The 26,867-nt window shown below is 36.0% G+C and overlaps 2 protein-coding genes across 2 annotated transcripts in view; one reads left to right on the top strand and one right to left on the bottom strand.

Annotated features, from left to right (window-relative positions):
- On the top strand, positions 1-23,088 carry LOC121418671 (cation channel sperm-associated protein subunit gamma 1-like). The gene is made up of 11 exons (XM_041612655.1): positions 1-60; positions 768-984; positions 1,764-1,904; positions 2,499-2,720; positions 5,320-5,457; positions 8,204-8,354; positions 9,326-9,485; positions 12,384-12,675; positions 16,547-16,745; positions 17,103-17,177; positions 17,524-23,088. The coding sequence occupies exons 2-11, from the start codon at positions 772-774 to the stop codon at positions 17,628-17,630; spliced, it is 1,698 nt and encodes a 565-aa protein (XP_041468589.1). The 5' UTR covers positions 1-60; positions 768-771; the 3' UTR covers positions 17,631-23,088.
- A 1,656-nt stretch (positions 23,089-24,744) lies between these two features.
- The window catches only part of LOC121418670 (ubiquitin carboxyl-terminal hydrolase 34-like), an 87,491-nt gene continuing 85,368 nt past the window's right edge, over positions 24,745-26,867 (bottom strand). The window contains exon 78 of the mRNA XM_041612654.1: positions 24,745-26,437. Coding sequence (XP_041468588.1) covers positions 25,920-26,437 — 518 coding nt within the window. The 3' untranslated portion in view covers positions 24,745-25,919. The remainder of the gene's footprint in view (positions 26,438-26,867) is intronic.

Below are 26,867 nucleotides of genomic sequence, written 5' to 3' on the forward strand. Positions count from 1 at the left end.
TCATGAAGAAGAGGGAGGTCATGAAGAGGAGGAGGGTCATGATGAAGGAGATGATCAGGGGTGAGAAAAATCATTTTTAGCCCTCATAAAAAAAGACATGAGATAACGATTCATCCCTGAAATTACAGATTAAAATCTTCTTTGCAATAGAGCCCTGTTAAAAGCTTCAATACAAAATGTAGTTTGAAATAAAAAGTTGAAGAAAAACAGCCACTTTACCAAAAATGTATTTTTTACTCTGCTACCCTTCCATTTGTTTTTCCTATATGGCTGATTTCTGTCCTCAAGAAAGAAAAATGACAGCTTTAGTTATTCCATGTGTTAAAATTGCTAAATATGAAATAATGAGTGTTTAGTTATCCAGTTGAAAGTTCATCCTTTTTTGAAAAATTGGCCTTGGCATCAATTACTGTAAAATGACAAAGAACAGTGATTTGGCATTTTGAAAATTAGGGGAAGGCGAATGATCGAAAATCCCAATTAGTAGGCCTACAAATAGGTTTATAGTATTTTCGGTGAACTCAGTTGAAATAATTGGTATGAAATGGATGATTATGTTGATAAATAAGATAGCTATAACCATAATTCATAACAGCTGCATACAAATTAAGAAATTTTCATAAAACTATGATAATCAGGTAATTTTTATGATGCTTCATTATGGGTCTGCAGCAGAAGTAAAAACTAAAGTGAAAACAGACTTAAATCAGTGGTCAGATTACAGTGTCAAGAAAAATTAATTCTTGATATTCATGCCTATCCCACAGGAGAATGTCACCTTTATTGGAATATGAATGCCCATACAGTCAAGTCAACTTTGAAAACCTTGGAAGCTTTCTATTTGAGCGTAGAGAAAGATATTATCTCGCTGCACCCCAGTTGGCAGGGAGCAACAGGCATACAGAGAAATCCCTAATGATCTACCAAGTTATTGTGCATCATCTGCTGGAACAAAAAGATGAACTTCAGACAGTCAAGGACAATGTAAGACATCTGACAATACTCAATTTAGACTAAGAATTATCTTCAGTATTTATTGATCACCTTGAATCTTCAATTAAGCAACATGGGATTTTTTTTCATTGCTGAATTAAAAAAAAGAAATTCCATGTATAACAAAGATAAATATATAAAGATTGTCTTAAAAAATTAGTGAACTTGTTAATGCTGTGAACTTAGTAACGAGCATCATAATTTCATGACTGGATATTGAAGTGATCCTTATGCTACTCACCTGAGTACTAATGAAATTGTAGGAAAAAAGGATTTCAATAAAACAGAACTCCATATTGCACATTTTCTATGCTTCTCAGGATTTCTATTCTTTTTGTGACTTATTATAGTCTCCATAAATGTTATCAAGAGTAATCGTTCAAACTGTAGTCACTTTCCCATAAATATTTTTTTTCATTAAAATTGACACACAATGAGAAATTTTTTCAGTTTGTATTGCTAAATTTCTAATGGTTCTTTAATATTAATTCTTTATACCACTGTAACACATAACACAATGTAACACATTATATCACTTGACTGCTGCCTGGATATCACTATGCTTTTGGATCAACCATGATTGAACTTGAAATTTTATCACTTGCTTTATTTGTCCATTTCTTAGTTAAATTGTAAAACCATTTCATTGTTAAGTCAGATTTCAAAGAAAATCAAATGTATTGCTTGTTAAAAAGAAACTTATCCTTACTGATCATTATTTCAGAAAAAATCATTGCTGAGGAATACATCTTTCTATTTTTTTTTTTCAGGAAATTGCTGAAGTCTCCCACAATCCCTTTCGCAGGTGGTATGGAGAAACAGACACATATCGTGACTTTCATCAGTATCTTTTTCGAAATAAAGACATGGAATCAAGCATCCATATTGATCCTTATGCTTACCACTTGCAGGTTAGTTGTAAATTCTTAAGAATGATAATAATGAGTAGATCCTACATGTAAATATTGCCTTATTACTTGATTTAGCCTATTATTTGATTTAAAATCACAGAGCCTGCATGATAAGCAGGACTCTGAAATCTATGAAAAATGAATAGTTTTTTCCCATGAGCACCAAAGCCTGTCTAAAGCTTTGGTAAAAGGTCGGAAAGGTAAAGGTTTGATGCTCAATAGATAAGTCTCTGGACTTTGAACTACAAGGTCTAGGGTTCGAATCCCACCACGGCACTCGCATCCTTTGGCAAGGCATTTGTCTACCTTTGCCACTCTCCTTCCAGGTATAGTAGTTGGGTACCCAGTATGAAGAAGTTCCTTGAATGCTCAAGCTCATGATCAGAGTAGCAGTGATAAAGCCAGGGTTGTCACAACGATAAGAAACATATTTATTGTATTGATAATGAATTATATGAACTGTATTCTTTTGTGTGATTGACATCTTATGGTTAGCAAATCGGAATATTCAAGAATTTCCATTTCTTATCTGTCCGTTTAGTGTGTTCCAACTACATGTGAATGTGTATATATCTGTTTTTCTTTACCTCACAGCCATATGGAAACACTCCAGAGGACACCAAAACACTTCCATCTACCATTTACCTCGACAAAAATGAAATTTTTGAATTTGCCATCTCTTTGGAAATTAGTATCAGTCATGGCAGTGTGGATATTGAGAACCTACAAGCTCTTGTCGAAGTGTCCAATGATGAACTTCTTGGAATCGATGCACATTTCTTCAAGTATAAATTAAACAACACAATCAGATATGAGGTACAAATGCTAATCATTGAATAGTTTAAAGATTTCCTGTTTTTTCAGTAATTTCTTTTTTACTGACAATCATGCAATATTAATTGAATGAAGAGATTGGTGAGAGGTATTTTTTTTCTTGCTAACATATCCTGTAGTGCATTAGCCAATTACAAATAAGCAATGACTCAATTTGTAATCTACTGTACACAGCGTTCTCGCCAGAAAAAAATTCACCCATGTCGAGGACTTGTGCTGCCACTCCTGGGGGGTGGGTGCGGGAGGGGGGTTCACCCCTCCCTCGCGGAGCGCGGAAGCGACGGCCTTTTCATCAAATAGAGACGCTAAGGAAGCCCCATTGTGGCGTATTTTTAAGCCCACACAAATGCACATAAATGCACAGATACTTGCCGTTCAGTCCAAAGAAAGAGAAGTGCAGCTTTCCAGCTTATGAATTTTCGAGAAAAGGGAAATCACGAAATGCATTCAACTTCGGAACAAAACAGCGTTCATGATTGAGGGTCATGTGATATGTAATGGAGTTGGTCAATAGAGTCGAGACGCGTCATCCAACTTAATTCGCTGAGCTAGCTGAGCGCATGCGTGTGGCTTTCGTGCACATACACAAATGCAAAATATATCACGGACACTTCCTAGTGATTTACGACTGTGTGTTCCAACACCAAACAACGTAATGGCGTGTAGATCGACATGTAAGTTTTGTGTGAGTCTGTGATCTGACGTTTCACCATGGAGCATAGCCGGTGTGATGTGCGGGGCAAACGGGGGAATAGGCAACGGAACGACCGTACCGTGCCGTCATATGCCTGCAATAGCAGCCGCAAGCTATAGCTGGGCGCCTTGCCACTTTCCTAGCCGTAGTAGGCCTGTAAGTGGTCTTAAGTTTGTGGGACTTCGGCGCAACCCGATAAATGAAGTTGATATCACTAAGATGAGTTCATGGAGTGTATTATTTTTTTTCTGAATATTTCCATTTAATTTTTCCACGCATGTCGCTGAAATTTCCTTTTCCGCACGCATGGTGTTTGAACCATGCGTATTATACACTGGCGAGAACGCTGACTGTACATAAACCCCTCAAAAGAGTTATGCAACTCAAGTTTGAGCAGTAATTAATTTCGTAGTGTGCCATCATCATATGTAAAAGTGGTATCATTGGAAAGCATGAATGTGTCATCTGTAATGCTAATGTTATCATGGAATGCGCAGACATGATAAATATGCAGCAAATGTGAGAGTGCGATGCACCAATCTTCTTGCAGAGTTGTCTTCCCTGGACCCCCACTTCTTGGCCTGTCATTAACTTCCCCTAATCAAGGAATTTGAACACAATCTTGAAATTGTACTTTTGCTCACCCCAAACCAAATCGCAAGATCTTTTTGGGTACACCTACTTGGAATTGTCCAATTGTTTTAGCCTTGAGGAGACTTGATAAACGAGGCATCTTGAAACATGTTAAAAACCACCACTCAGAAAATGACACTTTAACCTCAAACACACACTAAAATCTTTAAAATGAAAGAGCATAATACACACAATTCAAGTCTTTAGCCTTCATCAATGACCACCCGAATAGCATTCAAGCACATTTCATTCATTTAAGTAAGCACCATTTGCCACTGTCACTTTTGTAAAACATTCACTGCCACCTGCCTGCATGGTTAAAATTCTATAGAAATGGAGACTCTGGTTAGAAAAAAAATGCATTTTGCAATATTCTGACTTTTCCCTGCATTCAGGGTAACTGCCCATTCCATGATTACATAATCACAGCACATCATTGTAAAGAGGAATACTAGTAATTAAGCATTTTAATGATACCAGTTTCATCTCTTATACCTCAGTAACAAAAAATACATCCCTCAAAAACGAGTTGCAGAATTTGTTGGGGTTTATTGCATTGAAATTAGTTGTATCCTTATCTGTGAATGAAATCTTGCTACTCATTTCAACAATTGATTAGATTCAATTAAGTATTAAATATATTGTAACATGAAGAATGGAATGATATCTTGCCTTAAATTCCTCATACTGTAATTGTTCAATTTTCCAAAATTGAATCATGTAATTAGCCCTCAAAGATTCATCTTTGATCATTCTTCAAACTGTCAAAGTCAGAATGAGCTTTATCAGTATCCGGAGTATGCACCAAATAAGTGTTTTCCAACATGTCCTATCTCAGATATCAATTGCTTGCTATTTCCTTTACCATAAATGCAATAACTAATTACCAATGCACACACATAAATATCTTTGACCAACAGTTATTGTTTGCTCGCTGGAGGGTATAGTGATTGTTTCATTATGGTAGGAGATTATGGTTGCTAGTACACTCGGAAATACCTGAACATTCTAATTATACATCATTTTCTTGAATTAGTGGATATCAGTGTCTCTTTTAATTACTTTTATTCAATCAAGACACTTTGTTTGGCACTAATTACTGATTGGGGGAAAGAACCTTCAAAATTTCCTTAAAGGGTTTTATTCTCAACCACAATTTCTTTGTGCATTTGCCATATAAAATTATATCACTATAATCAATACTTTCATTAAAACAATAACATGATAGTTTTGTCTGTTTTTGTGTATTCAAAGGTAACTTTGTATGATAAGGGTGCCTTGGAGTTTCAGGCAGGGCCAGGTGTAGATCTCTACCCAGCCTCTATGCTTATACATGTATGGCATTCAACATTCTCATGTTTTATCAAGGAAGGTGATATCTTCAAACCAGAGGTAAAAAAGTTGTCTTTACACACTTTATATCCCTTTACTTGTTAATTTAACCCCCTTATTATCCCTTTGTCATCTTTCTTGTTTATCATTGATTCTCTGTATTTGTCCCTAAAATTCCTGCTACTCATAGTTGTTCGCTTCCCCTCGCAATCTTCTTTCTACACTTTCCACATTTTGGATCCACTCTTCACGATTCTCCCCTCCATCTACCTCCCTCAACATCCTTGCTTTCTCTCCTCACTTTGCTCACTCTTCCTTATATCCTACCTTCCCCTTATCTCCAACCTGTAACTACTTTTTCTGTTTTCATTCCTCTTCTTTCCTTACTTCCATTGGCGTAAAACTGTGATGTCATACTATTTACATGGGGGAATGAAACGATAGATCATACCACCCCCCCCCCCCGAATAATAGGTTCACCATTTGGATTTACGCCAGTGTCAATTTCCTTCTTGAAACCCCAAGATAGAAAATTGATTTTACAAAATAAATTGATATGTATGGTTCAGTGGTTAGAGCATTGGACTCATAATCGTAAGGTTGTGAGTTCGAATTCCAACTCTGCCATTGTCTCCACTTTGATAAAAAGGCCCGAGAGTGATATCTGTCATCTATAACGTCAGCCACTATGACTGATTAACCTAGACGTAAAACTTTTCATAGGTAATTGGTTATATGCCAGCTTGGCGTTTACCAGCAAAAAATGCTGTCCTGCCGAGTTCCTACGGGAGTTACCACAAACAAACATACCTTCATTAGATCACGTTCCATTATCCCTACATTCCTTATCTCTTCACTCTCTTCATCCTTTCAATTCTCCTTTCTTTCCTCTTCCATTAAATCCCTCCATCTTTTTCACTCCTCCCTCTTGCAGTTTATCAGTACATTCACATCTTCATTAGATCTCTTCTTCAACCTCCTCCCGTCCTTCATTCCTTTTTTATTCACTCTTTATCATCTCACTCCCTGTCCCTTTTTCCTGTTTCATTCTATCACTACATCCTTTTTACTCCCCTTGCTGTTGTCAGTATGTTCACATCTTCATTATCTCACTTCCTCTCCTTCCTCCCATCCTTCATTATCTCTTCACTCTCTTCATCCTTCCACCTTATTTCCTCTTTCCTTCAATCCATTCATCCTTTTTTTCTCCCCCATGCTATTTATCAATACATTAAGATTTGTATTAGATCACTCCTCACTCTCCACTCTTCTCTCTTCACTCTTCCACTCATTCTCCTTTCTTTCCTCTTCCTTCCTATCCCTTAATTTTCAATTCACTTCAAGGTTTATTAAAAACACGAGTTGCAGCCAAATGGCTGAATTGGTCATGTATAGAAAGTACAAACAATTAAAAGACTCATTACTTATTTTGTTTTCTCTCCTTCCTCTTGTTGTTTATTAGTACATTCACATCTTCATTAGATCACTTCCTCCCCCCTTCATTCTTTTCCTCAATCTCTTCATTCTTCCACTACCTCCCCTTAATATCCTCTTCCCTTCCTCTTTTTCACCCCTTGTTGTTTGTCAACACATTCACAGCTCCATACAATTTTGACTGCATGAAAGGTAGCAATTGAATCTTTGTCCTTTTATTGTTGCTATTTTATTTCAATCTGTGTACATAATGATTATTCCCAGTAGCTTGCATCAAAGGCCTGTTGCTACCTGGCGTATGCAATTGCTGATTTTATCAGAACCCTTTTTGTCTCGCGTCTCTCGCGTGCATACATATACATGTAGCAGAGCGAGACTATACTTGTAGGCGCCGCTTTTCCGACGGCGGTGGCGTCATCATTGAAATCTTAACCTAAGATTAACTTTTTTAAATTACATCATAACTTAGAAAGTATATAAACCTAGTTCATGAAAATAAACAAAGGTAATCAAGTATTACCGAACATCCCCTCTGATTTTCAGGTCACATGACCAAGGTATAAAGTAATTTTAAGGGCAAATGAACTTTGGCGATGTTGGGGGTCTTTGTTGAAATACCATTGTAACTATTTGCCAGAGGCGCTCTGCTTGTTTTGTTTTTTTTAAGAAATACAAACATTTTATTTGAAGCATGTACATAGATGACAATCATTTTGTTTCTATTACCATGCATTCAATTTTGAAGTACCTCATTTAGAATTGCTTGAATTTTTCCCTTATTTGGTGGGAAATAAGTGAAAATAGTGTTAAGTTTCATTAGAGAGAAAGAAAAAGGAAATAAATAAAAAAAAATTGCTATGACATTTAAGAAATCACCTTTTCAATTCAAGCTGTTGCTTGAACAGGTTTAAGATATTTAGGCATTTTAAAACCAATAAAATATGGAAAATTCATGTACGTTTCGGTTTCAATCATGCGTAGTTAGCATTCATTTTTTGGATGCAGAAAATATCAATTTATACATGCACCAGAAGCATAAAAATATCCCTGCTCATTTTTAACCCTGAAAAAAAAGAGCACTCTCGAATTAATGGTTCTTATAAAACAGTGTATGATTTTTTTTTCTTGCTTAGTATTACATTAATTCAGTACTCCATACAATTTTTCTTGTATCAATTTATTACATACCCAAAGAGACGTTTGAGCGGAAGCCATTCTTATAAAGTACACCTTGGAAAGGATTATTTGTAGAATGATGAAGGTAGAAATTGCCTATCCTTGTAGTTATAATTTTTATGATAATAAGTATTAAATGAGGTTTAATCATAGAAATCTCACAAATATCTCTGTGTAATATTTGCCAACTTTAAAGGGTATCTATACTATGGATGTAATGCTTGGTTGCCCACCAGGGAGAAAGCTAGTCTTCGATCTTCAGACCAGCATTGACATTCTTGAGAAGAGATTTTATTATGACTGTCCCATCACTACTGAAAACAGACCTTGTCTCCATTATCATGACGGTAAGGATACTGTAAGCTGTCAGTTATATAATTTATAATAATATAAATTGAGTAACTACAGAAAAAAAGTGATTCTAAATTTGATTTGCTGATTGTGATGATGGTGATGCTGGTATTAAAAAGGTCCATGATGATGTAATGATGAATACAACTTTAAAGAAGAGAAAAGAACAAACTCCATATATCAGATTGTAGGCTGTTTCAAACTCCCCGTACCTATCATTCCCGGGGAGACCATGCTTTCTCAAATGCAGCAGCCAGGTTATGGAATATGCTTCCTCTCTCACTTTGCTCAAGACATATACTACTTTTAAAGATCACCGTACCCATTTAAATTTTAACTGATTTTGAATTTATTTTGTTGTATTCCATTTATGATTATAAGAAAGATGATTCATCCCTTCCCGTTCACTGGTTGTTCATGTGGGACCGGTGTCCTCAGATTGCTAGAGCTCCTGTGAGTTATGTACTGACTGGGTTTACCCCTTAAATTGTCAGTGAACGGGGCAGCTAGAGGGCACTGGGTTCTGCATGATGATGGGCTGATGGATGGGTTGGGGTGAATGAAGCAGATGTGAAATTATTATGACATTGTTATTGTTCATGGTTCTTGTGTAGTATTTATATGACTTTCTATAAAATCTCATTTTTCCATTGTAAAAGAGAACTGTTGCTTGGCTATCGCCATGAGCGTCTACTGACGGTGTGCACGCTCTACAAATATACACTATTATTATTATTCATATTTTTTTAATGATTATAACACAAGACATTTGGCAAAATCCTTTAAGACCCAAAATCCTTTAAGACCCAAATCTTCCCTTCTATAATTCCCAATGTCATTTTGCATTATTTGTATGTTTCTTTTTTATATCAGTCCTGTTGCTCTGATCAGCTTTTCTGTAATAGTGTTCAATAAAAACCAATTAATATTTTAATTACCAATGTTATATTTGCAATTCATTTACCAGTATTCCGACCAATGTTCAAGGTAGTGGATTTCACAACAGGAGAAGCTAGTCTCTTCACTGGTCAATACACACTGAAAGTGCTGGGTGGGAGTGATCTAAGTGAAAAGGATATTGTTTTATTTACACCGGAGGAGCAGCAAAAATTTAATGACTTAGACATGTAAGTAGCTAGGCTTGTTTTTTTGTTTTATCTGTTTTTTAAGACCATTGCATTTGCTTCTTATGAATGATTGTGTTGGTTTTAACATGCTGTTATGTTAATGGTTCTCTGCACCAGTTTATTGATGAATTTCAACAATCTGTATATATTCAACAAAGCAAAGCAATTTAATATAGGTCTGTATTTTTCTGATGAACTGCATTAGTCATCACATGATTATGATTAAATATTTAGTCAACTGAATGAATTATGAATAATCGCTAAGCATTTTGTTAAATGGCCCAGTACTATCCAAATGCTGCACGTAATGCAATTTCTAAATGGCATTTTAGAAGGGGTAGATTTATGCTTATGCATTGCCATTGGTATGGTATTCTCCTTTTCTTTCTCTCTTGATTAATTGATTCATTTGTGATAGGGCTCAGGTCTTCATTAAAGTTCCAGTAAAGAATAAATTAATGTATATTATATCACATTTTTCAGGGTAACCTGAAAAAACACCTGTATAAGAGTGCTTTTTGATAGACATTGACTTATTAATATTGTTCATTAGTTATTGTTTATTGTTCACGTATTATATGTACATGTAAATAGTGTTTGTTGTTCTGAACTGCCATGAGCATTTAATCAAGATGGAAAGTGCACTATACAATTCTCATGTAATATTATTCATAATCATGATTTATCTGCAGAGCAAGCTACAAGTACCTTATGCTCCCGGGGAGGGGGGGGCACTCACATATATTGGTAGTACGGGGACGTGCCGCTTTGAAGAACCCCCTTTTCAGACCTAAATTTCAGTTCTCTAGCATCTACATTTTACAAAAGTTCCGTTCATAAGCCACCCCAACCAGCCTTCAAGACCCCTGTTACAAAACACCTCCGTTCCCAAGCCCTGCCAAAATTGTCCACCGCTAGCCTTGAAAATCTACCGTACCTGGATCGGAGAGCAAGCTACACGCCAGGCGCGTAGCCAGGGGGGGCGGTGGGGGCGGTCGCCCCCCCCAAAACGTCCCCAAAAAGAAAAAAAAAGAAGGGAAAAAAGAGAGGAGAAAAGGAAAAGGGAAGGGAGGAAAGGGAAGAAAGGTAGCTTTGTGTTTTTTTTTTATTCTTTATTTTTTTCTCAAAAGAGAAACTCCTTCACTCTTCTTCCTCTAAATTATTATATGAATTTTGCTTCCGCGCTGCGCGCGGTTAAATGACAATATTGAAGTTCTCCATTGTTCCCCCACCTTAACCCTGTTTTTCCACCTCAGCTATGTGCTTCTTGCCAGTGAAAGTTAAAATTGTATACATTAGGGCATGAATTTGAGTAAAGTTAGGCCGAAGTAAATATATGAAGTTATTTTTTTTTTCAATTGATCGCGCAACTTCTGGTCTGGTCGGCTCCGAGCGGGTAAAATCTTTATATCAGTTTCTGCCGTCACCTCCATAAAGTCAGCTTCTCCCGCTTTTCAGCTCATTACTATAAACAACCATAATTTGGGGGCAAACAGGTTCCTAATTTAAAAAGAGGAAGGTATTCGTGTCGTATTAAATAAAAAAGTACAATATTTTTTTTATCAAATTGTATTAAACTTCATGTCATTTCCCTGTATACATTAATCTCCTGTCCTGTTTTGCGCCCTCAGTTTGAAATTTTGAATGACACTTAAGTTTCTTTATATTCAAAATGAAGCGCTTCAGGATAAGTAAAAAAAAAAAATAATAATCATCCTTTATTATATAGATAGATAATTTCAATAAATCACAGAAGTTTCAACTTTATGCGCACTATTTTCCTTGTAATGAAGTTCAATAATCTTAGAAAATCAATTGAATAAGAGACGATTGGGTATTAGAGATATTTACATTTGATGAAACGTCCGCCCTTTGAAATTTCAGAGTTTCATTGCTCTGCGCGGGGAGGGATATCTTCCTCTACCAATCTTCTCCTCAGTTTTGCGAGTTAAAAGTATGCACTGATGCTAAATTGTTTGTAATCAAATCTGATCTTTCCAAAGAAAGTTTCAATATATCTTTGAGAATACCCTTTTCTTGGGACCCTTTTTATGGCAAGAAAAATTGATAAAACACTTTAGCTTCCGCGCTTCGCGCGGAGTTATTATCATCTTAAGTTCCTCCATTAATACCTCTTTTGTTTGTTCACAATCACTTTTTGAAAACAAGGTTCAAAATCGCAATAGAGTCAACCGAATTGGAGGTACTAGAGACAAGAGAAACGGCTCCTTTTCATTTTAATTTATGAAACACTAAAAGCTTCGCGCTTCGCGCGGGAGGGGGAAACTCCCCCTCCCTGCACCCACCCGCTAGGGAGCGCGCTTTGCGCGCTCTGTAAGTGTTGGCACACTTCGCATGCATTTACCGCCCCCTCCAAAATGAAATCCTGGCTACGCGGTTGCTACATGCATAGCTCCATTAAGCCAAGAGTCCTCAGCTACAATACAGAGCCAGCTATAGAGCACGCGTGATCGCAGTCATTACGGTACAATGTGCCGTTCCCATGACCTCATTTTCCCCGCCCTGTTTGATTTGATTTTCCGTAGACCCTGTTTGTCACACGGCCAGGTACATTTTTAGTTCCCAAGACCCCGTATTTCACCCTTGTAGTCAGTTCCTTAGACCCCCTTTTCAGGGTTTCGCGAGGCACACCCCATCAAAAAATAATTTGAGTGCCCCCCCCCCGGGCTTATGCTGTCACTGTACTGAAGCCATCTTGAAAGGAAATGAAAATGTTTTCAGGTCAATATTTGTAACAAACCATCAGCAAAAATGCCAAACCGCATACATCCCTTTAAAACAGACTCATGATTAAATTAAAAAGTCGCAATCTTTTCAACAACAAGCAAGCACTTTTTTGAGTGACCCATGCATTTCTTGTCTTTTTGTTCACTCTAGAAACGGAGCACGCATATGGCAGCCAGTGGATATGCAGAGCATAATAAACGACTCTACCCCTGTGTACTCACATCAAAGTAACTCTATACAGTGGATCTGCCAAAGGGGATCCCCTTGCTCTGATGTGTTCCCTTCCAGCAAACGTCTTTACAGTCCTGAGTATTACTTTCTCATTGAGATGTCTAATCATAGAGTCGATACGGATTCTACCTACTGCCAGTATGATCTGCAGTTTGTTGTGCATGTACATGGCATGGCTATTGGTAGTAAGAGTGCAGTTTTTATTGTTGTGGTAAGTGCTTGGTGCTATTGAAAAAAAAAATCATTTTGTTTACCTAATATGCCTCCGTCCACTGTATGTGGATGCCATTTGTTTTGTGGTTGTCCTTCCGTCCATCCTGTTTTCATTCTTGCGATATGTAACAAAAGAACGATTTGATGAATCAACTTCAAACTTGGTATGAAATAGAAGCGACAATGATCTGGAGCCAATTTAAGCTCTGGCAATACAAATAAATTTGATATATTGCATAAAAGACGAAATGTTGACAGCGGTCACAGGGGTTTCATGGAATACATAGGCCTACTATTAAAATAATTATTTATTCCCTTTTCTTAACATTGGAGTGATTAACATTTGCAATTTATTTTCAGTCATAAAAGTAAGATCATTTGTCTTCACCATTTCTTTACTTCTTCAAATGTTTCATTTGTAGGCCTATGTGATCTATATTACAGGGATTTCATCCATGAATCAAGTCAAGAATTAATTTATCCAAAAAATGAAACCCTCACAGGGCAAATAAGACAGCCTATGACATGTGCAGGCAAACATCAGCGCTAACAAATAAATTGCTTCCAAGATAATTCCTTCCGGAAATATTGTACATAAGTCAATGTATCAAAATATATCCATATCTTAGGCGGATTGCATGAGGAAGTCTTGCAAGGACCATCTTTTGTGTCACTGATGAGATGCCTTGTTATTGAATTATTTGCAAACATAATTTTATTCATCCACGGAGGTGAACGAAAAACCATTTGTAAATCATTTAATCATATTAAAATGGATCCTAAGGGGTTCTAAACTAGAAATGTCATAAAAGGTTATACCCCACCCTATGGCATTACCATGGTAATGCAGTTTTGAACTTATTTAGAAAATGAATCTTGCATGTCTTTAACCCAAAATGAATATTTGTGCAAACTTTTGTTTGGCTGAAAACTTAGTAGTTAGGATCACAAGATTTTTACTTATTTTCACCATATGATATGTTGTTACAATGGCAACATGATTTCTGACACACAAAAAATGCTTCTTGTGCTTCTTTACCTCCAGACCAATGTGCGTGTTGAATTTCATGCCAATTGGTTAACAACCCGGGGGGGGGGGCACTCAGTATATAATGCATAGTGGGTATGTGCCGCGGAGGGGACCCCCATTTTTACACTCAAATTTCCGTTCCAAGGCATAGCATTTTTACCTTGTTGAGAAAAAGAACACAGAAAGCCGCTCCAAGGCATAGCATTTTCTTCTTATCGAGAAAAAAGAAGAGAGAAATCAGCTCCAAAGCTTCGCATATTTTTTGTTACGCCGCTCCAATCGCGTTGAATGAGCTGCAATTTTGGTGAAAAGCGGCAGCAGAGCTCCCCGGCGGAGGCCGCGCTAGCTGCATCATGCACGCATGACCGTTCCGTAGGGAGGCATACGCGCTCACACGCTGGCGATCTGTTCCAAGGACCCCCGTTTTCACAAACATTTGTCGTTCCGAAGTCCGTTCCGAGGACCCTCCTTTTTACAATAAGCCCGCTCCAAGGCCCCCGTTTTTTGTCTCGCCCGCGGCACACCCCCACCACTTTTTTGGTTGAGTGCCCTCCCCGGGGTTAAAAAACTGAGAAGTTCAAACCACAACATTTTTACATAATTTCTAAAATAATATACCATTACCAGGGCAACACAATTTCCAACACATGCGATAAATGTGTCTTGCACATTTTTACCCCCAGACCAATGTATGAGCCAAATGTCATGAGTATCGGTTGAGAACTAATGAAGTAGTTAGGATCACAAGATTTTCACCATATGATATGTTGTTACAATGACATGATTTCTGACACACAAAAATGCATTCTGCACAATTTTGCCTCAAGATCAATGTGTGTTCCTAGTTTCATGAGCATAGGTTGAAAACTTATAAGGTAGATTGAATCGCAAGGCTTTTACCTAATTTTTGCAATATAAGATGTTGTTACCATGGCAACATAGTTTCCAACACATGCAAAAAATGTATCTTGTGCTTTTTTTACCTCAAGACCAATGTGTGTGTTAAATTTCATGCTAATCGGTTAAAAAACTGAGAAGTTCAAACCACAATATCTTTACGTAATTTCTAAAATAATATACCATTACCAGGGCAACACAATTTCCAACATGCGATAAATGTGTCTTGCACATCTTTATCTCAAGACCAACGTCAGTTCCAAATTTCATGAAAATTGGTTGAAAATCGAGGAAGTAGTTCGATGCGCAGGATTTGCAACAGACAGATAGACAGACCACCCAACCGTATGCCGATTCCTATATCCCCTTCAAACTTTATTGGAAGGGGGGTATAATAACTTGAATAGTTGTAATAAAAAAACAAAAGGCACATTGTATGATGTATCATACAAAACACTGTATTTTAGAGACCCTTTCATGCAATCGGCCCCTGATAAGTTTTGGAGTATCAAGGGCAAAGATCACAGAGGTTATGTACATTGAAGTATCTTGTTCTTGCTACAACTGAAAGACCTGTTTGAATAAACTTTCCCCCACAAATTTCCCCCATGTAAATATGACTAAATCTAATTGGTCATGAGGTAAGATTTCAATATCACAGAGGTTGTTATATATGTAAGAATGTTTTGAGTAAACTCACCAGCCTCCGAGTGCTTGAAGAATTGGTTAATAGTATTCAAGTTTCGGCGTGATGACATGTCAATTGAAAATAGAAGCGTAGAATATATGTAAATATGCAGGTCATGCTTCAATTAAGAACACACTTGCAATATGGCTCAGCGAAACACTTTATGAGTTTGAGCGAATATTGCACATCTTTCAATTGGATAGGATAATGCAAATGGAAATAAAAAGGATGTAACTAAAAGCTGGTTCTCCAGATGGACGGAAAAATGACGAGAAAATCCAAGTGTAATAATCTATGTTTAAAGGCTTCTTGATCAGTGGAGAGAAAATAACATAACTACTGTAGAAGAAATTATACATGTTCACACTATAGGAGAGAAGCTTGTACTCTGAGTGCTAGGAAGTATGATAATAATGGGATTTCTCTCATGCTATATTCTGGTAAAGTGAAAGGAGAAACAGGAGTTTGGCATTCCTTGGCTGCAAGATAGTACATGAATGAATTCTTGGCTGCTACTTAACAATGAAGTCTGGATCAGTGGCTGCACTATAGAATAAAGTTGAATAGAACCAAAATGTTGAATTGTGGATCACCTGTCCTTGTTGATAAAAAAACAAAGGTGTGACTTAATCTGTGATCCATGGTGTTTGATGTTGAAGAAAAAAAATCAGTTGTTGCTATAACTCATTCTTGTTATCCCTGAGAAACGTTTGAAACTTAAAAAAAAAATGTATATTGGAAGGACCAGTGGCGGACCGTGACCCGGAGGAGACAAAGCGTTGGGAGGGGCACTATATTGTTTGTGAACAATGCTGTGCCCCTCCAATGCTTTGTCTCCTCCAGGTCATGGTCCGCCACTGGGAAGGACAGTGATATGAATAGAATTTGGGGTCAGGATGTCAAAGGTCAAAGAGAATATATACATTTATTTGTCTTAAGAGTCATTTCATATTACCATATCAGTATCTGTCTGTGGGTCTGATGCATAGTTCTCACTCTTGTCTTTCAATCTGGGTCATAGGTTAAAATCCCAGCCATATCAAGTTTTCCTTATCCAATTAATTTACGTACAATGTGCTGCACTCAACCCAGAAGAAGTGAATGGATACCCAGCCTTGCAAGTACTGAGCGCTTGAAGCAGCAGCTTGAACTAAAGCTGGGGTATGAATAATAATCATGCGCCTCAAATGAATTCAATGTATCTATGTTGATGGTGCTATATATAAGCCTATTATTTTCATCATCTTCATACAGTGGTCCTTCGTAGGAACTATACTGGCAGTGGGTGTTTTCATTGCATGCAACTTCAATGAAAGGTGGTTATGGCATAGCTTGACATCACCCTGCACTGGGCATGAACACCCAAGCAAGGTGGTACCAGTCAGCAGTGATTCCTCAGAAGAGGTTGAACTAGCGGTCCACTATCAGGAAGGTTCAGAAGAAAGGCCAACAGGTGAGTTCATACTTTGAAATCAAATTGTGATGCAGTGAGTATTGCTTTTCATTTAAGTGAATTTAAGTGAACATTTCTATGTTGAATAGAGCTCACACAAGCAAGGTTTATCTTCAAGAGTAATAGCAATTTTGTATATGTGTATATGAAAATGTGTGAGAGGAAAATGAAGAGTGAATAATATATGAATATATATTTTTTGATCAGATGTAAAATTTAATAAAATTGGACAGGTTTTTGGGGTGAAATAAAAGAGATTGAAAACCCCTGCAAATTTATGATTGAGTAATAAGTATTATAGTCTTGTAGTGAACTAATATTCAAATTCTTTTTATATCTGTATCTCTGATTATTCAGGCTTATCCACAACAAGTACTGTCATTGAAAGCTTAGTAAGGAATGATGAAGATTATCATGGATTTCCTGCAGATGGTAAGTTATATCATATTCTTTCAAAAGAGAATCAATAATATAAAAAACATAGTAAATTGACAGTAATAATGAGAACATTTGTCGAGTTTTTAGTACTAATCAACAGGCAGAAGTACCTGTATGTATTCTCTTATGTACGAGCTGCAGACAGTGCCAGTGCCATTGACACAAACGTTATACAACGCTTACACAGATGCCATTTTCTGAATGCCGGAAGTGACATCAGCAGATGTGTGCATGTGGTGCCCGTCTGGCAGCAAGTACACCAGTTGTCTCCAAGATTTTATGATACAGGGCATTTACAGTTTAATGAAATTATTTTCCTTCTTTGTCCTGTTCATTTCAGAATCTAATGAGCCTCAATATGCAGGAAGGACAGACTCATCGACACACAGATCAGGAAGCCTTCATCATCGCTCTGTCTCAAATATTACACATCAATCAAAAACGTGATGTCCACTTTGTAAATGCCTTTTTTTTTGCTACTCAAGGTGAGAGATGAAAGTGCTTTGTATGTAAGCAGGATCTCATATGTCATATTAATAACAGAACTGTCATATATTCTGAGTGCAGAGGGCTTTTCTAGAGATCTGATGACAACTTAAAGAGAGTTCAAACCTTTGTTAGTGATCACCCGTGTAATGTCTATAAAGGCCACAAGATTCGTTGAAAAATGTATCACAAGAGCCTTCATAAGAAGCACCCACCCTTGCCTTTTTGCATGCTTTTAAAGGCTTCACCCTAATTCTTTGTGGTTGATTATTGCATATCCTAAAAAAATAATCATGCCAGGTACCCATTCACCTCATATGGAGAGAGGAAGTTGGTGCCATATTCGTGTTTGAAACTGCAAGAGATGAATTTAATAGAACATTAAGTGACTTCATCTTGAAATAAAGGAACCTTGATCCAGTATGACCATTGTTACTCCATAGATATCTTCTTGCTTCTTATTTGATAGCTTTCATTTGATGTTTTATTTTTATTATATTGGTATTAATTGTGTCACTACATTGTCATTATATGCTATTAAATCTTGTAAATTTCAAGCCACTGGCTTTTCTAGGGTGTTTGATGCTGACATTTTATGATGTACATATTTCCTCGCATAATTTCTACTTAATTAAATAAATTTGTTGTAAATTAGATCTGGGTTTAATGCAGCACAATTCAGATACAGACAGTAGTGTTAAGTATATTAGTCCATTCATTAAAACATGCTAATGGGGGGTTGAATCAGCACCCCCCTCAATATTTCTGTGACCATTTCTCTGCGCGATTTTTTTTACTGCGCGGTTCGATAATTACGCAACTTTTTGGCTAAAGTGTTCAACTGATTCAGAATTTGGACTGTAGTACATCCCATGTTAAGTGTTCATATCAAATTAGGTCATAGACCAATCATAAATAGTGTGGTGGCCATTACTTACTACGTACATAAGAAACATCTACATACAGTGGGCTGTTTCATAAAGCTGTTTGTAAGTTTCAAATGACTTTACGCACGACTCCTGACCCTTTCTAGTGCTAAGCCATATATCCTTATGTAATTGATGTAGGACCTAAAAACATGTAATAGTCGTGCATAACTTCACAAACAACTTTACGAAACACCCATCCAGCTTATATCATGCACAATATGATCTGAATATGAGTGAATTCATCTTTCAAGAACTGTTTAATGAATGATTATATTTTTTGTTATTTCATTTGGACCTAATGTGCCATGTTGTGTTATTGATGAACTGAAATATATGTAGTTTTGCCAAGGTCAGTTAGTTTGGGACCAGAGAAATCTGTTATGCATGATTTGGTCTAAAAAAATGACGAGACTAGAGTGAATATTCAACCAATCAAGTTTACCTGTATTTGAAATGTATTCAGCATATAGTCCTTATGACATTGTCAAGCACTACCTCAAAGTGTGAACAGAATTTTACTGCTAGTACACCAACTGTTTGGATTATGAACAACAAAATGGTATCTTTAGCCATCAGTTATTATACATATGTGTCGTTGATGGCTTTGGTGTAAATATGTGAATATATGTACAGATTTTTACCAAAAGTAAATGTTATCTAACCATAAAAAAAAGGATGCCTTTTGTGTTATTTTTCTTCATTTTTCATACTAGGTAAGTGGTGAAGGTAAAGCCCTCACAACTCACCTGGTAAACAATGTTTGACGACTTCACATTGTTTCAAGGAATGAAACTTCTCCTCACTTTTCAATTTCATCTCTGTTCTTTCAACTTCATTTCTACCAAACCCAACAAGGAATCTTTAAAGCAATATGAAAGGTGTCCCTTTCTAACACCCTACCTGGGCTGTTCTCTGTTGTTAATGCAATTGACTATCATATTGTTTCTTTCTTTTTTAATTTTCTTCTGGGTCCATTCCCCTGAAGAATCACCCAGGGCACCTGCCCCATGAATATGCCGCACACAATGAACTTTACAACTTTCCAAAGTGGCCACAAAATGGCATGCTACATTAATTACTTAACTGCAAGACAAACATCAAAATCTTAATACATGCTCCCTTAAGTAAATCACACACTCATTAGTAATCACCACAATATGCAAAACAGCATAATCTGTTGAAGCTGTCAATTAATTGTTGCAATAAAGCGAGTTTATTCAATAGACACATTTCATTTGTTAAAACATTTTTGAGAGAGCCACAAGTTGAGTGCAGTGCATAATGTATGAACGACAACTTTCACCTCTCTCACCATCAACATCCATATTACTTTAAATACGCAGGCAGAACTGTACAAGAATTTGCAGATTGCAGTGTTGTATTGAGGAAAAGTAAAAACAAAAAATTCATCAAGACAATAAGATGTATAAGACGTCTCAATTCTCTAACAACCTACTCTTCTCTCGTCAGAAAAGGATCAAAATGAAAGAACGATTCCAATGCATATCAAATCTCCATTCATGCTCAGTGAATTATACAAGACTTTCAGTCAACATAAAACATTAATGAGTCTTGTATATATAGTCCGAATCACTAAACTATGTTAATGAGAAAGATACAAAATGTTAACCATGGGCATATCTGGTTTGCAAGAATGTTGGTACTTTTTAAGATTCTCCTTTTACATAACTATGGTTAGCACCATGTATTTACTTGATACCATAAATGTTGCCCAGTTCCCTTACACATAATAAAGTACTACAGAAGCAAGAACAAGCACATCTGTATGTAACTTGGAAGTTGCTGATATGGGTATGTCAGCAATATGACCATGATACCTATGTCATACAAATGTACCACCTTTTTAATAACAGAGTATTTCAAATTGAAATTTTGCATTTTAATGAAGTTTATCATTTCACATACAGCAAACTGGCACTGAGTAACTTAATAAAAATACCCTTTATTTCAATACCACTTGGTAATACTTGTTTGAGCATAATCGATATGTATTCTTAGAGGATTAAGTTAACCCAAATTAACCTAAGACTAGCATCCCTTTTCAAAAAGATTTGTTACATGTATAACAATTGCACAATTTCTGTAACAAATCCACCATCAGCCAATCAAATTGAATGATTTCAGTCGCTTAAAACTGTTATAAGAATTTGTTATGACAAGTTTTATGATATGGGCCCGTATTTGTGGAGTGCTAGTTGCAAACTAGTACAGATTAGTTTAATTCTGAATTGAAATTAGTGCATTATCTTTGTCGTGAAAAATAACTAATCAAGAATTCTACAGAAGTTTGGACTAATTCTCTGGACTCAGGAGACCTGATTAATTAATTAATGAGAATACCATTCTGTAAATCATTGACAACTGTGCATTCCAAGTATTTTAGCAAAATCTTGAGACCACTGAAATTACCACGTGACAGTAGCAATCCTGTTACATTGTGTAAGAGGCAAGATGTAAACATAAGCAAGTAATTCTTTTCAAGTAGCACCACAAACTATAAAGGTATGCCCCCAAATGTCATGTCCCTTTGCCACATGTGTGATATCATTGCTGCTTTCTTGAATCCTGCATTGTTTTCTCTATGGAGGATGAGAAGGGAAGAAAATGAGCAGGATTCCTGATGAATTCAAAAGCTTCTCATGACCAAGAGTTTTGTCAAGTTACTTCAATGCATCACTCCTTTATAGTATTTGTCAAACTCTTGTTAAAGGGAAAATTCACCCTGACAATTACGGTGTTTTTGACATGAGCAAGACCAGTTTAGAAAGATATCGGCAAACTCGGTGCTATTACAGTGGAAAGTAGATCATATTACATTTAGCCTAATATTTAACGCCACTTGCAAAAGCATTAAGCTGGAAGTTTTCCCTGATGTAAAGTTGGTTTGAGTAAAAGGAGAAACACATAAGAAACATAATGGTAAAAATTTGACACATATCTGAGATTTTCTGAGATATCATTTTAAGTAATTTATAGTACGAGACATGAGGGAGTTGCTCACATATGATGTCTTAAAATAAAAACTTTAAACATCCGTAACTCTGTCCATATATTTTTTCACTCATTCTTTGCCAATATGTGTCTTTCATTTATCTGATTTTAGCATTTGAACCATCTTTATGTAATGATGAAATTCACTTTTTAGTAATATTTGGTGGAAAGTATTGGGCTCGGCACAAAACAATCTAATTTCCACTGTAATAGCACTGAAATCACAAAAGCAATGTACTGTTTCACATGAAATCAGTAATAAATGATTACCAAAGACAGACATATAATATGGGCCTTTTAAACACATTAAAAGAAAGTAACTAGGAAAGTTTGAGTGGCAGAAAAATAAAACATAAACATCACAACATTCTATCTCGGCTGCTTTGAACCTTTTACAATGGACAAGACTTAATATAAGCCATACCAATGCTAAGAAATAATGCATCGATTGGATGTCAACATATGAGAAATGTTTAAGAAATTGTTCAGCCAAATAGTTATTGCGTGAACTTAACTTTTAAACAACTAACCGTTTGATCTAATATTCAAGTTTGGGTTAATTTTCATACATGTATGCAAACTTTGGTGAAAATCTAGCACATCATAAATCAATTACATGGCAGTTTATTATTTACTTTTTCATGAACTATTTTGATATTCTTTTTACAAGAGAGGTGAGAACTTCATGAAAAATAACTTTGATTGGTACTTGGAATGTTCTAGAAAATAATGGGAAAAGATTGTAGCAAGACCTGTTATATTTTCCTATAGAACATATACTTCTTATAAATCATGACACAAAATTCATAGGGGAAAAATTTAATTAAATATTAACTCCAAGATAAGACTTCTTAAACTACATAGCTGTTTAAGAGAAAACAAAATGGAGACACCAACAAATTTCACTCAACTTAAATTCAAGACATGAATCATGAGGAGTGAAAAGGAATCTGAAAAATGTCATGAGAAATTGTAATAAATGATTATTTTTTCCTCCATCATTGTCATTTAACTTAATCAGAGATATGAGACAATGCATTTATAGCAAGTGTAGGGATGAAAGTTAATGTGAACCCAAATTGGCTTTCCATATGTCAATTAATATTGAACTAGTCATTAAGTAGAGATCTATAAGACACCCCTGGACTTTGTCTCACAAAGAGTTGCAATTGATAGAAAACCAGCAATGTCTGGTATGTATTGTATAAATAGAAAGCATATCATCAAAGTGTTCTCTTTATAATTATGATGAAAACTGACAAATTAATATTTTGAAGAAAACAAATTAGAAAAAAAAAACGAAAGCAGCATTAAGGCCTATCAGATGAAAATGAAGTTGGCCTTTCATGTATGGGATTGATTAGATTAAAATTTTTGCAAGGTGTAATGTCTTGTGTAATAATATAGTAATTCCATCCATGTGTAGCAACAGTAGTAAAAAGTCCTAAATCCAAGACTTCACTGACATCTATTCTACTTACTCATTAAAAATTCTTACACCTGAGACCAGGTTGACTACAAAGAAAACTTAAGCCTTGATCCACTTCTAGTTGAAGTGAAATGCAAAGAACCAGCCTCCACCTGAACCCACAGAAGCTGATTTAGAGTTGAGTAAGATATGGATGTTTTGTAATTCAAAATTGGTTCTAAACAATGCAGACACCTGGAAGCACTAAAAAGCTTTTTAAAAAAAACCGCGTAAGTCAGTTGCTGAACATAACTTGAAATATTTTAGTCACTTTATATCCACTTGACGCTTTCCTATTCTGCTCTTCACAAATAATCATTATAATTAATATTTTATGGTTCATATAATGCATAGACGTTTCACATGATGCAGAACAGACAAAGTGTACATCACTTTATCATCCCAAGAAAACATTTTACAATACATTGACTTCACTCTTTTCTTTCAAACATTTTAAGGCACATAAACATACAGATGCCAACTTACCAATACATCAAAATAATTATCAAGAAAAAAAAATTATTATTCATTCAGCATAAATACTATCTTCTGAGCTAAGGCTATAAGTTTTGTTCACTGATCGATCAATATATGACCTCAAGAAATGTGAAAAGTGGAAATTGAAATGTGGGCAGAAAAGCTTAACACGCAAACAGCCTTCTTTCCTTTAGATTGTGGCCTTTTCATAATGATATGGACGGAAAGAAAGAAAATTGTACTTTTTAATCCTTTAAATGATACAACAAATCTCCTAATTAAAATAATAATTAAAAAATGATATAACATTTGCAGTAGTGGACTCTACATCTAGCATTACCATTACTAAAAGTGAAACTAACATTTAAAGATAGGGGTGAGATAAACAGAACATAAGTTAGCACCAGGATTTGATTATTTACGGAATTGCAAGATATTCCAACATCAAGATCAATTTTACATGCTCACTACAATAGCATTTCTTGGCACGAAGAACAAAATTTATATATGTGATATCAACATGCCATATTCAAGGTATAACATTACAGTAACATCTACAAAGACTTTCCGTCAGTTTCTTAACAAACTTCAGGAGTATTAAATACATATTAGTAGTACAGTTCTGTGATTTTTTAATACATATTAATACTAAATTTTAATGATAAAACTAAAAAAAAATGTTCAACTATGGAGGCTAGAAAGCGGCAGAGATGATGAGGACCAGTTTTCATAAAATTTGAAATGCATTCAGCCATTAAAATGGCACAATTTCAGTAGCTTTTAACCTTCCAGTGAACAAACATTGTGAAAAACAATGATTTTCACCACTGAGACTTGCTTAAAGAGGTCTGACATTGTATTAATTGCGCCTTGTTGGACATAAACATTAGTTCAAAACTTTCTAGTTGATTTATGAACATAATGAAAACCAAATAGATGGTCATGACAGTTCAAAATGTATGTTAAGTCACATGGATAGTCATTATGTAGACATTTGTCACCCCCGACAAAAATATAGAAAATAGAATCAAATACTATGATCAGAATTCATCAGGCAATTCAGCATCTCAGAATCAACAGTTTTATGAAACAATTTAAAGGCAAAATGCACTTTGATTGTACATTCTGAAAAAACATTGTCTACATTACGTAGATATTTTCAGATGGGCCACCTTTTTTGTGTCCCAGGGAAGGCTACAATGAATATGTAACTCACTTATACAAGTCATATCAACAACACACTGCAGACCTGAAAATAAATACAAAAACCAATGAATAAGTTGCTAAATTTTCAAGGATATCTGAAGCCTTTTGACACTGTTCCTCTGACACATAATCAATTTTCACCATTACGAAGACTACATTTTCACCAGCTGACTAATTTGCTTTCGGCCAATGCACAAGGATTTACAGAAGCTCATAAAAATCTTTTCTTGAAGCACTCCCCTAAATGACACTTATATGAGATTTGTCATTTTTCTATCTATAAAAGGAAATAAAGATAAACTACACCAAGGTATTGAATAAAATAACTTGCCACTGCGTCCAACCCAAATCAGAGATTTACGCCTTCATCTTTTGTCATATATAAAGAATTCCAAGATATGTCCTGGAATCCTTAACTTAGAGAAAAAAATGAAATGTACTTCCATTAGAGAATAATTTCTTTCATATGAAGTAAGAACTATTTACCATCCAGAAAATATTCGGGCTTCCTTGATTTATGTATCTTTCTCCGCAACAAAGGCAATCTGTGTGATTGGAAAAAAGAGATGTTGATAAATAATCAGAGTACTCTGAACTCAGAATAGTCTGCAATTAACTTCTGCATAACTCTCGGGCAAGTGATCACACACCACTTACGGCCAATTGAACATGTTTGGATATTTTCTTAATCTTCATGTATGATCATCCAGTCTGACCTATTCTTGGTGATGCCAGCCTTGCATGTTCAGCACGGGGAACAAAAACCATTCTCTCACAACAATAAAAAAAACTTAAAATTCTGACACAACAAATATATCAGTTAAAAAAAAAATCATACACAGGACTCTTTAACAAATCATGTGCATCTTTTTAAAATGGCTAGTTAAAAAACGACCAGTCATCCCCTCATTTTTGTCCACTGGACTGTAATACAGAGTGACTTCACATCTAGAAGGCAGTGATTGCTCACAAGTCTTCATTGCCATAGTACATGGAATCGTTAAACAAAAGGTTGATCTTTCCATAGAAAGAGATACATCGGATTACCAGGTAGGCCAATCATGATAGTATATACCAATTTCATAGAACACATCACCTGATTGCCCTACGGGTCAAGGCAAACTGTAAAACTGAACCCCTGACATCACCTGACAGACCTCAAGTCGGTGAACTGGGATTGCGTTCTTTGAGAAAATTAATAAGCATTTCCAAACTCTTGATGAAAGTACCAACAGGATCCTGTTTCCTTGATTTAGGTCCTACTAGTCTTGGTTCCCCAACCTCTGGAGGCGTCGATGGGCCAGCACTTTGACCCGTGGGTGAAGCAGCTGAAGAACACTGTCCTGGAGCCTCTGTGGGTGATCGCGGTGACAGCAATGGAGGTTGAGGACTTGCTGATGGCATATCGGGTGATTGCGGTACTTTAGCATCATCCTCCCCATCTTCCTCAACTTTCTGGTCAAGTGATTCACTTGCAGTTCTCTTTTTGCTATTTTTAATGTCCTTAACCACTGGGGCTTTCCTGCTCTCGGTATTGTCAGAGTCTTTGATGTCACTTTCCTTCTTTGGAACTTTAAGAACTCCTGGTTTCAAGGTTTGTAAGTCTCCTTTTTGGTCCTTTGGTGGATGTTTCAAGTCTTGGCTGAGACGCCGCCTCTTGCTTGGTATACTGTCATCTAGGAAACATACAGAATTGACAGTTAATATTTTAGAATAATGATGAATAACAAAGGTAACATTACATATGGTCCCTATTGTATGGAAAAAATCAAAAATATGTTGGAAGGAAGGAATCCCTACATCATATGAAAGTGACATCCTTGATTCAGTGGCCCGTATTCTGAAGTCGGGTTTAACTTAAACTCTGGTTTAAAGTAGTGGTCTAAGTTTGGGAAGCCAAAAGTATCAAAATTTTTATTAAGTTGTATGTTTCTTATATTGACTGTGCTCTTTCCTGATTCATCGATGGTGAAGACAATCATCTATTTATACTTCCTAGACAATTATGAATGATTTGAGAGCCGAATGAGCTGAAGTATGATATCTCTACTGTTGGTGATTATGTAACAATTGGCTGTCCATACTTAAACCACAACTTTCAACGTG

This window comes from Lytechinus variegatus, chromosome 7 (assembly GCF_018143015.1).
Source record: "Lytechinus variegatus isolate NC3 chromosome 7, Lvar_3.0, whole genome shotgun sequence".
NCBI classification, from domain to species: Eukaryota; Metazoa; Echinodermata; class Echinoidea; order Temnopleuroida; family Toxopneustidae; genus Lytechinus; species Lytechinus variegatus.